Source organism: Malus domestica, chromosome 06 (assembly GCF_042453785.1).
Source record: "Malus domestica chromosome 06, GDT2T_hap1".
Classification (NCBI taxonomy): Eukaryota; Viridiplantae; Streptophyta; class Magnoliopsida; order Rosales; family Rosaceae; genus Malus; species Malus domestica.
Genome location: NC_091666.1, coordinates 22,521,908 through 22,534,455, shown reverse-complemented (window position 1 = coordinate 22,534,455; position 12,548 = coordinate 22,521,908). Strand labels below are relative to the sequence as shown.

General features: G+C 40.3%; 1 protein-coding gene and 1 pseudogene across 3 annotated transcripts; both read right to left on the bottom strand.

Annotated features, from left to right (window-relative positions):
• Window positions 1-577: 577 nt before the first annotated feature.
• LOC114819121 (probable inactive receptor kinase At4g23740) lies at window positions 578-4,862 on the bottom strand. 3 transcript variants are annotated; one of them, XM_070823560.1, is made up of 4 exons: window positions 4,686-4,862; window positions 4,335-4,427; window positions 2,628-3,942; window positions 578-1,438 (listed from the first exon to the last, which is right to left on the bottom strand). In XM_070823560.1, the coding sequence occupies exons 3-4, from the start codon at window positions 3,859-3,861 to the stop codon at window positions 783-785; spliced, it is 1,890 nt and encodes a 629-aa protein (XP_070679661.1). In that variant the 5' UTR covers window positions 3,862-3,942; window positions 4,335-4,427; window positions 4,686-4,862; the 3' UTR covers window positions 578-782. The 3 variants fall into 3 exon arrangements, with proteins under 3 accessions (XP_070679661.1, XP_070679662.1, XP_028960568.2); XM_070823561.1 differs by having other exon boundaries at window positions 4,781-4,821; XM_029104735.2 differs by having other exon boundaries at window positions 4,335-4,833.
• A 7,312-nt stretch (window positions 4,863-12,174) lies between these two features.
• LOC114825684 (U2 spliceosomal RNA) lies at window positions 12,175-12,312 on the bottom strand (annotated as a pseudogene).
• Between the last annotated feature and the right edge of the window lie 236 nt (window positions 12,313-12,548).

The following is a 12,548-nucleotide window of genomic DNA, read 5'->3' as shown; positions in this document are numbered from 1 at the left end:
CATTTATAACCATGTAGAGGCGTGTTTCTTCAAGAAAATTATAACGTATTAATGTGAAGTTTATTACTTTAGAGAGATTTTACTGTAATTGTTACTCCATGGTTGAAAAATGGTTAGAAAAGTTAGCCGTGATATGTGTAGAATTTGATTTACGTATTAGATTCATGAGTATAAACTTTCTATGTAGGGAGAATTTCGAAGTTCTCTTCTTCTCACTTGGGAAAGCATCAATGCAAAAGGTATTTACTGAATAACATAACAAATTTTGATTTCTTCTCACCAGTATATATTCAATCATTAAAGCGAGAGCAACTTCCATGTCAGATTGATATTTCGAATCACGGAAGTCATCCTCCACTGAGGTCAAGGCACACCGAAAAGAATTCAGGGAGAGTGCTTTTCCCCACCATTACTTTCGAATCTCTCCGCAACTCACCTTGAAATTTTGACTTCTCCCTCCAATATTCTTCACACTCTGATGAACTTTGGCCACGTAGAAATCAGCATCAAACTTAACTTGCAGCCCTGAAAAGTGAAAAACTTTGTAGAGAGAGAGAGAGAGAGAGAGAGATGAAACTTCGAACAAACAAAGCATAATTTGCAATGCCATTGTGAGAATCAACAGCCACTACTACATTGACAATGACCTAACTTTCTACCTAAATGGGATCAACTTGATAAAGAAAATAAAAATTACCACATATTTGTTCACTAACTGGACCAAAAGCATTTGAGATGAAATGAAATTACACCAGAAGGGAAAAATGGCAAGTGGCGCTCGCTCATTGCGAAGTTGGATTTTCTGCTCTAACCACCGGCGCTGGTGTTGAGCTCTCGGATCTGTTTTCAGACGATGTTCGATTGTCATTATCAGCCCGGCGGACGTTTTCTATCATCTTCGCTACATCCAGCATTTTAGGTCGTTGATCAGGCATCCTTGCAACACAAGACATGGCTATCTGTAACATCTCCACCATTTCCTCCTCTATGTATAGATACCTCATCAGCTCTAAGTCAAACACTTCCGCTGTCCACTCCTCTCGGACAACTGAATGAACCCACCTGACCAAATGGATGATCTCATCGCCAGCAGTAGTATGGATTGGGGATTTTCCAGTGAGGAGTTCCAGTAACACAACCCCAAAGCTGTAGACATCAGCAGGTTGTCCTGATTTCCTAGTGTCTGTCACTTCTGGAGCTCGGTAACCAGCAGCACGGGAGATTGGTGGGGCCAATGAGCTCGTTATAGTTGCCAGACCAACATCAGAAACACAACCATACTGTTGCATGTTTACAAAGATGTTTGACGCTTTGACGTTTCCGTGGACAAGCTTCCCACCATTCTCTGTATGAATATGAGCAATTCCTCTTGCAGCTCCAATTGCTATTCTCAGTCGGGTATCCCAATCTAAAGGATTTCTGCCCTCTCCTCTTCTACCTGAAAATGGAAAGAATATTGCAGGATACATATTAGTCGCTACTACAGGGATGATGCGTGCAGCATAGACAATGGAGTAAGAATGCCAAGCATGCCACCAACCAAATATTGTCATACCAAAAGATGTCAATGCCGAGAACAACAACATATTTTCATCAATAAAATTGAGTTCCTCCCAATTACCAGCCACAACTTTGTTATCTTTAGCGCACAACTTTTGGGGGTTTGAAGGCTTGATCAAGATAAAACTAGGGTGCACCAAAGAATAGCGCATGATGTGTAAAATACAGTATTTGCATGTCCCTACCTTGACGGAACGAATACTTCCAACGCACCTCATGGTTTACAAACAAAGAACTCTAGAATGGAAGAACCAGAGGAACTTTTACCCAAAGAAGCTTTTCAGACAGATATTTACTCCCCGATGTCCAAAATTAACCATGGATTATCCTAGTTTCAAAACTTATATTTCTTGGTCAAAGAAATGTTGAAGCCTTACAAAGGTTTAAGGCAAAGTAACACCAGTGAACGCACTCAGACTCTATGAAGCTACTTTCTCTTGACTAGTGAAGCAGCAAGTGATGTACCACCAAACTTCACACAGTGTTGGTATGAACCATATAGTATTACTAGACTGAAAAAGGGTCATTATTGTTTTATTGATTAAAACAAGGTTAGCTTCTAAACCTCAAAATTCAAGCATTAAACAATTCTAAGCCACAGGAATAGTAAAAGTGTTACTCGGCAAGGAGTTAACTGAATAATCCAAAGTCTACACCATGTACCAGCAGAATATCTTTTAACAAGTTTTGACCCTATATACATCCAGAAAACCAAGACATATTCTAATATTTGACGACCGAAGACCAGTTAAAAACAGTGAGTTGAAGCGAAGACTCATAGTATTCATCTAGGTTTCGGGCTAGTTCCAAATGGATCTATCACATACCTAGTAGTACAGTTCCAACATATTATAATGATTGAATACAAGTTATTCCACCAGTGTTAGATGCTGCTGAGTACTTATAGAAAGATAACATCTATAGCATACAGGATATCAAGGGTATTAACTTCAAAAGAAAGAGGTACAACAATCAGCTATTTACATTCAACACTTTTCAACAGAAAGATTACCAGCGTGACCAGGCTAACATTTATCAAATATGAAATATGGAAGACAGTAAGTTACCGTGTAATAAAGCAGAGACACTCCCTTGATTGTAGTAATCATATACCATCAGCTTCTCATCTTTGGAATAATAATACGCCTTCAATTCCACCACATTTTCATGCCTAATATTGCCGACAACCTCCATATGTTGCTCAAAGTCCCGCTTTCCAACATTTACATCCTTCAACCGCTTCACCACCACACAGGTTGCATCTTCTAGTATCGCCTTATACGCTGTACCAAATGTCCCCTTTCCAAGCACCTCAGCTGAAGCCCTCAATAAATCTTCCAGATCAAATGCGTAGTGGCAGCCCTCAAAGAAAACCAGTTTATTGTTCGCATCTTGACTCCGTGAGATCACCTTTTCTGGTGACATTCCCCCCTTGGACAACTTTCCAGAAAGCCCATCTTCTTTCCTTCTTCTTGAGCAGAAAACAAGTATCAGAAATGCAAACGCTACAATGCCTAAAACAGCACCAGCAATTATAATTCCCAGCAGTGCTGTCTCCCCAAGCTTCCCACCATTCTTAGATTTCGGATATGGTTTAGGGGCGGGCGGAAGAACAGGAGGATACTCAGGTGGAAAACTTGCAAAAGAAATGTTGTTACCAATAAACGCCGACCTCGGAAACCTCTGAAGTGATTCGGGGACACTACCATTCAGCTTGTTGTTAGATAAGTTAAGCTGCCGCAATTTACGCGATTGAAGATCAGGGATTTCACCCGAAAGCGAGTTGTTTGCAAGATCCAATCCCCAAAGCTGAGTCAAATTCGAGAGTGAAAAAGGAATGCTCCCATTGAAGTGATTGTTAGACAGATTGACAATGGTGAGGTTCTTCCAAACTGAGAAGTCCAAGGGTAATGGCCCAGAGAAGTTGTTGAACTGAAGAAACAGAAAAGACAAGTTCTTCAGATTAGAAAAATCAGAAGGGAACTCCCCACTAATCACATTGGATCGAAGACTCAAAATCTGCAGCCTCGAGAGGCGGCTAAGCGTGTCGGCCGGAATCTGGCCGGTAAAGCCAATGCCGGGCAATCGGACGGCTATCACATGAGACTTATCCTCACTACAAGTCACTCCAGTCCAGTGGTCACACACAGGACCGCTCTCATTCCAATTCAGAGTGCGAGAGTGAGGCAAATTGTTCAAGAAATCGAGCAATGCCTGCTTATCCTCAACTGGGTCTGCATTTCCTTGCAAGAAAATCAAACCCAAAAGAAAAATCCAATACAAAACGCCAAGACCCGCCATTTCCCTCACTACCCTCTCACCAAAATCCCAAACCCTTCAAATAACGAGCTGTTTCTGGAAAGTTTCTATCTTTTCATACTTCTGGCAAAATATAGAGGGAAAAATCAAGTTAAAAATACAAAAGACAGAATGTAAAGCGAAAACAAAAAGAAAAATAAATCAGATTCCGAGAAAATTGTCGAGAAAAAGCAGAGAGGAGACTCTGAGAAATTTGAGCTTTTGCAGGCTTTGAATATCGTGTTTATATGGTAAAAAAGGGAGTTATTTTATTGTGCAAAAAGCAAAGTATGCAGTAGTACCACCAGAGATCGAGCTTCTTTTTGTTCTTTGTTTGCTTTGAGCTTTGCAAGTTCAAATTTCAAAAAATTTACAGAAACCCAAGAATTTTACATGGGAATTGTGTTCATAAACTGTAAAAAAAAAAAAAAAAAAAAAAAAAGGAAAACCAAAGTGCACAGAAGCTCAAAACGTACCTTTACATAAACACCATTGATTTCAGAACTAACCCATCAAGGTTTTCTGCTCTTTTGAGTGAACCCAAGTCGAATACAAGTTCAAATCTGCCTCTGAACCCAAAAAAAATTCAGAGGAAAATTACTATATAGTACAACAAAGTAAAATGTGGAGAGAGAAATTTACTGTGAGGAATGAGAGAGAGAGAGAGAGAGAGAGAGAGAGCAGTGGAAACGTATGTGTTATGATGACTCTAAACTGATGGTGCCGGAAGCTATTAGCATCCAATGTGAATAAACCTGAGGGGGAGGGGGAGGAGGGGGAGGAGGGGAATACTGTTGCAAAAAAAGGCCAAAGGTAAATGATTTTACCTTTTTTGTCCTGTTGTTGGGGTAAAAAGTGAAAAAACAAGAAGAATGAAGCCGCTATTTTAATTCACGGGATTTGGAGGGCTCTGGAAAAATACCCGTTTTGCTGAAGAAACTGAGTGAAGAGAAGGGAGTGGAGGCGGCTGCTGCTGCTGAGGAGAGGGGGGTGGGAGTTATTATAACGTAACCGGTGGTGGGAGCGAGTGGATCGTGCGTTCGTGACTTGGTGGACGGAAACGCCGTTATTGTGGTTCGGATAGTGACGTGGTGTCGTGGGGATTTGACATGTGGACCCGATTGAGGTGCTCTTCTCGTTCTTGAGCTGTCGTTAGTTAACGATTAGAGTAGCAATGGGTGACGGCGTTTGGTTGACTTTATTTTGCTAAGTACGAATTTTCATTTTTTACTTTGACAAAAATATATTAGATTATTATACACGGGTTGTTGACCAACGCTTATCCTACCCTAGCAACCTCGTTTGATCGTTCTTGTTTTACCTTCTTAACTTGTATTGTTGAACCATAATTTTAATTATTCACCTTTTAGGTTTCTCTTTAATGATTTGAATATGATTTGTCCTTTTTATTAAATAAATATTATATAGGACTAATAATTTTGAATTTGGTTGGTTTTTAACAAAGTAGATATTTAAAGGTTTAAATAATCGTAGATTGCACAGTTGTCCCTCTTTATTAAAAAAAAGGTTTAAATACTGATAATTTCGTTGATTTTTTATAAAGTTGATCTTAAAAAAGTAATCTAGAAACTATAGAGTTGAAATTGTCATGAAAGATTACAAGAATAAAATAAAGAGATGAAAAGGTGGTACAAGAAGGTTCAATTGAGAAAGTTGGTAGCATCTCCATTCAAGTTATCTCACCAAAAATGGTATTTATCAAAACAAATAAATGTATATTGTTAAAAACAAATTAATGCCAAATAATTGTAAATAAACTCTGCAACTGGCTCTTTACCATAGTGGTGGAAAAAAGTTGAGCTCTTGCATGACGGCATGGTTCGAACGTCGTCGGTGACTAATCTAACATTTAATCTAACAAAAATTATTGTTTAACATAAAAAATGTAAATAAACTCTTTTAAAATTTCACTAAATAATGCAAAAAAGTTTGATGTTTATTAAACTAATATATGAGAAATTTCACCAAATAGTGCTAAAAGAATGTGTACATAATTGTGTCTAGCGTGAGCATATCGAGATCTATTGACTTTTTATAAACAGTAATCTTGTTTTGTGGTAATGATTCTAGACGTAACTATTTTATTTCTTTATTCATTTATTAGGGAAAAGTCAACTATTTGTTTTGGTAAGACTATGTACACCAAGCAACCAAGGAGGAATGAAGTTCCTTGACAAAATGGAGGTATGTTGAGGCCTTGTGCCTTTTGTGTGAGGTTATGTACCTCCCTAGTATCTTTTCTTGATATTTCAACCTATTTCCTCAGTGTCTCTCCCTTGTTTTTCAACCTATTTCCCCCTAATTTCTATGTCTGCCACCCCTGAAACTCTGCCGGAATGTCTCATCAGCCAGCTCCAAACATGTTGATTTGCTTCGAAGATTCTGTTGATTTGGAGGATCAATTTGAGGAGTCAACTCACATGGCTGGCAGACTTATCGCCAACTAAGAACCATCTGAATCTGTAATCAAGGAAATGCTCAGGCAGGCTTGGAACGACTTAGGCGTGGTAAGGGTTTTGAAGGCGAAACCGAATATCTACTTTATCACTGTTGGAGAAGAGGAAGTAACACACCGAATCCTAGGAGGGGAACCCCTGGTTTATGAAGGGGTACACTTTCTCAGTTAAGCCCTGGCCTCTCTACCATTCCCTCGATGACATTTGAGCTGATTGGGCGATATATTGGATTCAGGCACATGGCATCCCCAAAAATTTATGCAAAAAAAAAAGCCCTTTATCTAGGGGAAAAGCTCAGATCTATGTTGGAAATCGAATATCCATCAAAGATTGGGTTCATGGGTTTTCTACGAAGGTAGATTGATTTTGACACCACTAGACCTCTCCACCTCAAAGTCATGATGCCTTGTCCGATGACAAGAAATAGGTTCATTCGATTGAAGTATGAGGGGTTGATGCACGTTTACTTCAAGTGCGGCAAATTGGGCCACTCCAGGGGCTGTCCATGGTAGAATCCGCCAATGGGTTTAGGAGAAAACTACTCTAATGTAGAGATGTTCACCCCTCAGATTTCTTTGGCTCATTCCCTCATCTTTCCCCCCTAAGGCTCGCTTCTTGCGACCTCTGGAGTGAATGAGCGTCATTGGCGTCGAAAATGGAATTTCGACTGTGATTTTTATAGCCTACCTGATGAGCTATAGGAAGAATCGGCGCATCTATTCATGGCAAAGAGGAAATTCAGGCGGTCAATACCAAGGCCCAACAAGGACAAGACAATTCCTGCATCATCTGACCTTGTCTTGTCTGACATGCGCAGACCTATGAGCAACGAAACTGCTTGTCCTGACTCGAGTGCTATGGTGGAGCAAGTTGAACCGTCCACGCGGTGCTCCTCTATGCTGGATCTCGACCACGTTTGGCACTCGGATAACTATGGGACCCAATTTACTAATGCTTCGTTGACCATTGCTATCAATGGTTTGTCCCTTGACAAGGTATAGTGTGACCCTCATAAGGTGTGAAATCCCGTTCCTAAATTTCACTGTTATAATCTACGTATTTGTATTATTGAGATTTTATATTAATTTTCGAGAATTTATATTAATTTATTTCGAATAGACCTCGATCTCACGAACATGTAGATGCAAATCGTTCGTGAAACGGAGTTATAACGAAAGAGTTATTAACGTTTGAAGTTAGGGGCATTTTTGTAATTTTGTCCTCATTTAGAAGGCTCCAAAAAATCTGGAGCAAAGGATGTGCCATGTGTGTGGCTAGGATGAAAACAAAAGAAGAGATGGATGGTTGAGATAGAAAGGAAAGAAAAGAAATGAGAGAAATGAGAGAAAATGAGGGGGAAGAAGGACCAATCGAAAACAGAAGCAAGGAGGGGAAATGAGAGAGGGGAGAAGGAGGGGACTGGATCCCTCATTCGACCCGGTTGTATGTTGACCTGACTCGGCCATATTTTTCGATTCCGGCCACCGTTGACGACGGGATCGGAGCCAAAATGATTCTTCCTACTAACCCAATCATTCTCTCACCCATTTATAACCGAAAAATTGTGAAAAATGGATTGATTTTGGGTGAAACCGCACAGATGGGTGCGCGGGACGGAGGCGGCAATTCCGCCATTTGGGAAAACAATACCATTGACTACCACCATGGCTAGGCTCCCCTCAACCTCAGGAACAAGGCCTAAGCAGTGGTGGATGCGTCGGAGCGAGTATGAGGGTCGAATCAAAGCACACATTCTTTAGGGTTTCCGGCGGGTTTGTGAAAAATTAAGGTTTTTCCCGGCCAAATTGGCCTTGGTCACAGGTATGAAAACTTACTCTACTAATTGAGATTGTCATTTTGGTTAAATTTGAGAATTTTTGGAAATAGTTGAATTTTCCGGCGATTCAGTGCAGTCGACTGCCACTCGCCGCGGCGGCACGTGGCCAGTGGGCCGAAGATGTCTTTTTAAGTACTATTAGGTGCCCTGAGTTCATGTTTGATATCCGTATGATGTAATTTGATTGTTTGAACTTAGTTTCATTACGATACCTTACTTGATTAAAATATAAATCAAAGATCTGACCGTTGGATCGTCACCAAACTTTAATGCGTTATAAAACATAATATTTGAGGATAGTTGGAACTAATAGATCGGGAATCTGATGTACGGATCTTCCCAAATTGGATTTTTAAGTTAGTAAAATTAATTGTTAAAATACTAGCAATTGGTGGAGGTCCGACAGTCAAATCACAATGAGAATTTATTATGTCGTTCTATGAGCATAATGTGGACTTTGAGAAGTTACAGATCGGAAATCTGATAGGTGGATCTTCCGGTTTAGATTTCTAGGGTTGTGGACCCTACTCTAGATCTTGATCGATGGTTGATTTTTCAATTAACTAGCATAAGTTTTTCTACGATTCGGTTGAGTGATGGTTCGGAGTCCCTTATACTCCTCGATTATGTTGAGTGATGGTCTGGAATCGTATCCTGGTTTGGATTCCGTTGAGAGGTCTGGAATCCCTTTGGTGTCTTGGTTCCTTGGATTTGATTTCAACTTCAGAGATGTACGCTTCAGTCGAACTGTGTTGCTTTAGCCCTGCATTTCAGTGTATCGTATGTGTTATTATTTGGTGTGATTATTGGATGTTGTTGGATGTAATTGTTATGATTATGATAGACCATTGACCAATATGGTTATAGATTATTATTGTGCTTCGTTGATTGTTCCTTGAGATGTTGCATGCATTGAATTGTGTATTATGTTGAGACATGGCGGTTTATGTGATGAATATTCGAGTGTAGTGAAAGGGTGAACTACGAATGGCATGATCCCTGTTTAGGGTACGTAGGCAGTCTAATGCGGATGTTAGATGCAACCATAAAGTATACGAAAAAAATTACTACTTAAATTTGAGGTTTGAGTTGAGCTTGGTACATATCCCGGAGGCGGGGTATGTTAGATATACGATTTTTGATGATGTCATGTGTCAGTCTTGAACGTATGTTGGGATCGGGGCGTGACATAAGGTGCCACCTTGGGCTTTAAAAAATTCTGGAGTACTGTTATGTGACCCGCATCACTTTGGGCCTAAGCCTGGTTATGTTGAGGAAAGCCCATGTGCGGGCTTACTGACTTTTTTATGGGTCGCACACTGTAACACCCATCATCACATGTATGGACCGTAGCCCACTTTTGTCTTTGGAATCATCTCCTAAGAAGGCTTGTTTAACCATTACTCCCCGATATGGAAAAACCTTTCGCTTCTTTAACACTTTGCGTAAGGGAAATAAGGGACGCTCTAAGGGGACGTGGTGTGAGGACACTCTCATGCAATTTGTCGGTGGCTCAGGATGATTTTATTCCCAACACTCTATGTGAGGTAACTATTAGCCCCTCAAAGGAACTTATGGATGTTGAATATACTGGTCTTTTAGGCAGGGAATAGATGCATAAAAGCACCAATAAGCGATTGGTGGAGGTTGAGTACTATCAGCCTCACCGAGCATAATGAGAATTTTATTTTGGAACTATCAGGGGCTTGAGAACCCTCAAATAGTTCAAGAGCTGATTGGGCTTATCTAACAACAGGCTTCTTGTATAGTATTTTTAAGTGAGACCAAGTGCTATGCTGCTACACTGAGGTCTTTGATGTTTAAATTTGGCTTTGATGAAAATTTTGTAGTTAATTCGAGATGGAGATCAAGAAGTATTGTCTTGATGTGGAAGGAAGTATACCGATACGGATCATCTCATCATCTTAAACCACATTGATGCTTAAATTGGTGGGTTAGAGGATAAGGATCACTGGAGGCTTACTGGTTTTTATGGCCATCTCGTTGCCGTGCTGCTAATCAGTTGTTGGAACTTACTCTGCTCATTGGCCTCCAATTCCTCTATATTATGGGTTTGTGGGGGAGACTTCAATGAGCTATTGATTACCAAGGAAAAAGATGGTAGGGGGAATTAGACTTATTGGCCAAATCTTACAGTTTCAAGAAGCGATTGAAGAGTGTCATATCACGGATCTTAGGTTTACTGGGGAACCGTTCACATGGATGACTAGTGTGCATGGGGTGTCAAAAAGCGTTTGGATAAGGTATTCGCCTCTCGGGATTGGAAAGACAAGTATCCTGCTGTTGTGGTGCGCCATCTAAACCCCTATAAGTCTAATCATATCCCTATCCTCCTGGAAGTTTGAAGCTATCCTATACTGTTTTCTCGAAGACGTTTTATGTTTCGTTTTGAAGATCTTTAGACGAATCATAAGGAATGTAAACTGGTTATTTAGAGAGCATAAGATACTTTTGATATGGGTGTCCCCTTCTTCCAAGTTTGTGAGAAAATTAAAGTTGTTTGGGAGGCTTTTCTGAAAAGGTAGCATGATACTTTCTAGTCTAGGCAGAAGGACATTGATGGCATTCAGGCCAAACTTGGCTTCATTCTTGCCCAACCAATTTCAGACGTTTTCTTGGCTGAAATGGCGAATCTCCTAACCCAGCTGGATGACTTGTTATCAAAAGAAAAAGCATTTTGGAGGCAAAGGGTCTTGTAATTCATGGATGAAAAGAGGGGACCGCAATTCTCATTTTTGCCATAAATGCGCAAATGGCATAAAGGCAAAGAACCGGATTAGAGAGTTAACAAATTTACAAGGCACTTGGTCTGAGAATATACAAGAAATTGAGAACTCGGTCCTCGGCTATTTCAACAACATTATCAAGTCGAATCAGGGGAGCGACCTAGATGCGGATGAAATATTTGATGCCCTCGATCAGAAGATTGATGTCGATATGCTTCATGTTCTTGAGGCCGAGTTCATGGACACATAGGTCAAGGCTGCGTTCTTCTAAATGGAAGCCTTTAAACCGCCTGGCCCTAACGGAATCCCTCTGGTGTTTTTCCAAAAGTTTTGGCATATTGTTGGCAGAGATGCCTTCGTAGTGATCATCTCAGCCTTCAATTGTGGTAAAATGCTCAAGATCAATTTCATGTACATAACTCTGATTCCCAAGGTAAAAAATCACACCGAAATGGGCCACCTTTGCCTTATGTAACGTCATGTACATGGGTATCTCCAAAGTGCATTTTAACCATATCTGTATTAAGCTTATTATCCCCCGTAACATATCTGACCACCACAGTGCATTTGTCCCTGGTCGATTACTCTGTTGGTGTCGAAAATAACTCACTTTCTTTTGAAGATGAAGTTGGAAAAAAGATATTCATGGCAATGAAACTTGACATGAGTAAGGCATTCGATCATGTGGAATGGTTGTATCTGAATGATGTTATGCTCAAACTGGGTTTCTATAATAGATGGGTGGAACTACTGATGCTCTGCATCTCAATCGTCTCTTACTTTTTCTTAATCAATTGAGCTCCATGTGGTTATCTGTATCCTGAACGTGGCCTCAGACAATGAGACCCTCTATCTCTCTATCTATTCCTGGTATGCGCTAAAGGTCTCTCGACATTGTTTCTGAAAAGAATCAGGGACGGCTCTTTTCATGGAATCTCAATCTGACAGGGCGCCCCACTTATTAGTCATTTATTCTTTGCCGATGACAACCTTCTTTTCACTCGTGCCAACGCAAATGATAGCTCTCAAATCATAGAAAGCCTCTAATGCTATGAGAGGGCCTCGAGTCAACTTATAAACCTTCAGAAAAGCTTGGTTTGCTTTAATAAAAACGTAAAGTAACCTAAGCAGGATGTATTGAGTAGTTTTCTAGGCATGGTTCTGGTGGATCCAAGGAAGAAAAAATCGATAATATCGGCGATATTTCGCCGATATTATCGTTTTTTTGGGGGTCCGATATTTTTTTAACTATCCAAATGGTTTTCGTCAAAATATCGCGATATTTTCGAAATTATCGATAATATCGCGATATAATATCCAAAAATACTTAAAAATGCTGAGAAATCTCAACACATACTACACTTGATCATAGCCCAAAGGCCGAGCAAGACATGCTTTTCTCAGCTTGGGAATGTGGCTTTTATAGGCCTTCTTGCTTGCTCACTGCCCTCGCGTGGGCGATGTGGGACTCGACCCAATGGGAGAGAAAATTGGAATTTCGGCCGGAAATCCACACCCACTTTAAACGGCCATAACTTTGTCAAAACTCAACAAAATCAAGCAAGACAAAAACAAAAGTTGTGGCCCTCGAAGAGACGAAGAGAATGGTACCTCACATGACATCTGACT

What these genes read in the sequence shown, in the direction of transcription:
- LOC114819121 (XM_070823560.1), bottom strand. Translation starts at nt 3,861, where the DNA reads ATGGCGGGTCTTGGCGTTTTGTATTGGATTTTTCTTTTGGGTTTGATT. An exon ending in TGTCTCTGCTTTATTACACG is followed by an intron (nt 1,439 to 2,627) that starts GTAACTTACTGT and finishes TTCCATTTTCAG; the next exon opens with GTAGAAGAGGAGAGGGCAGA.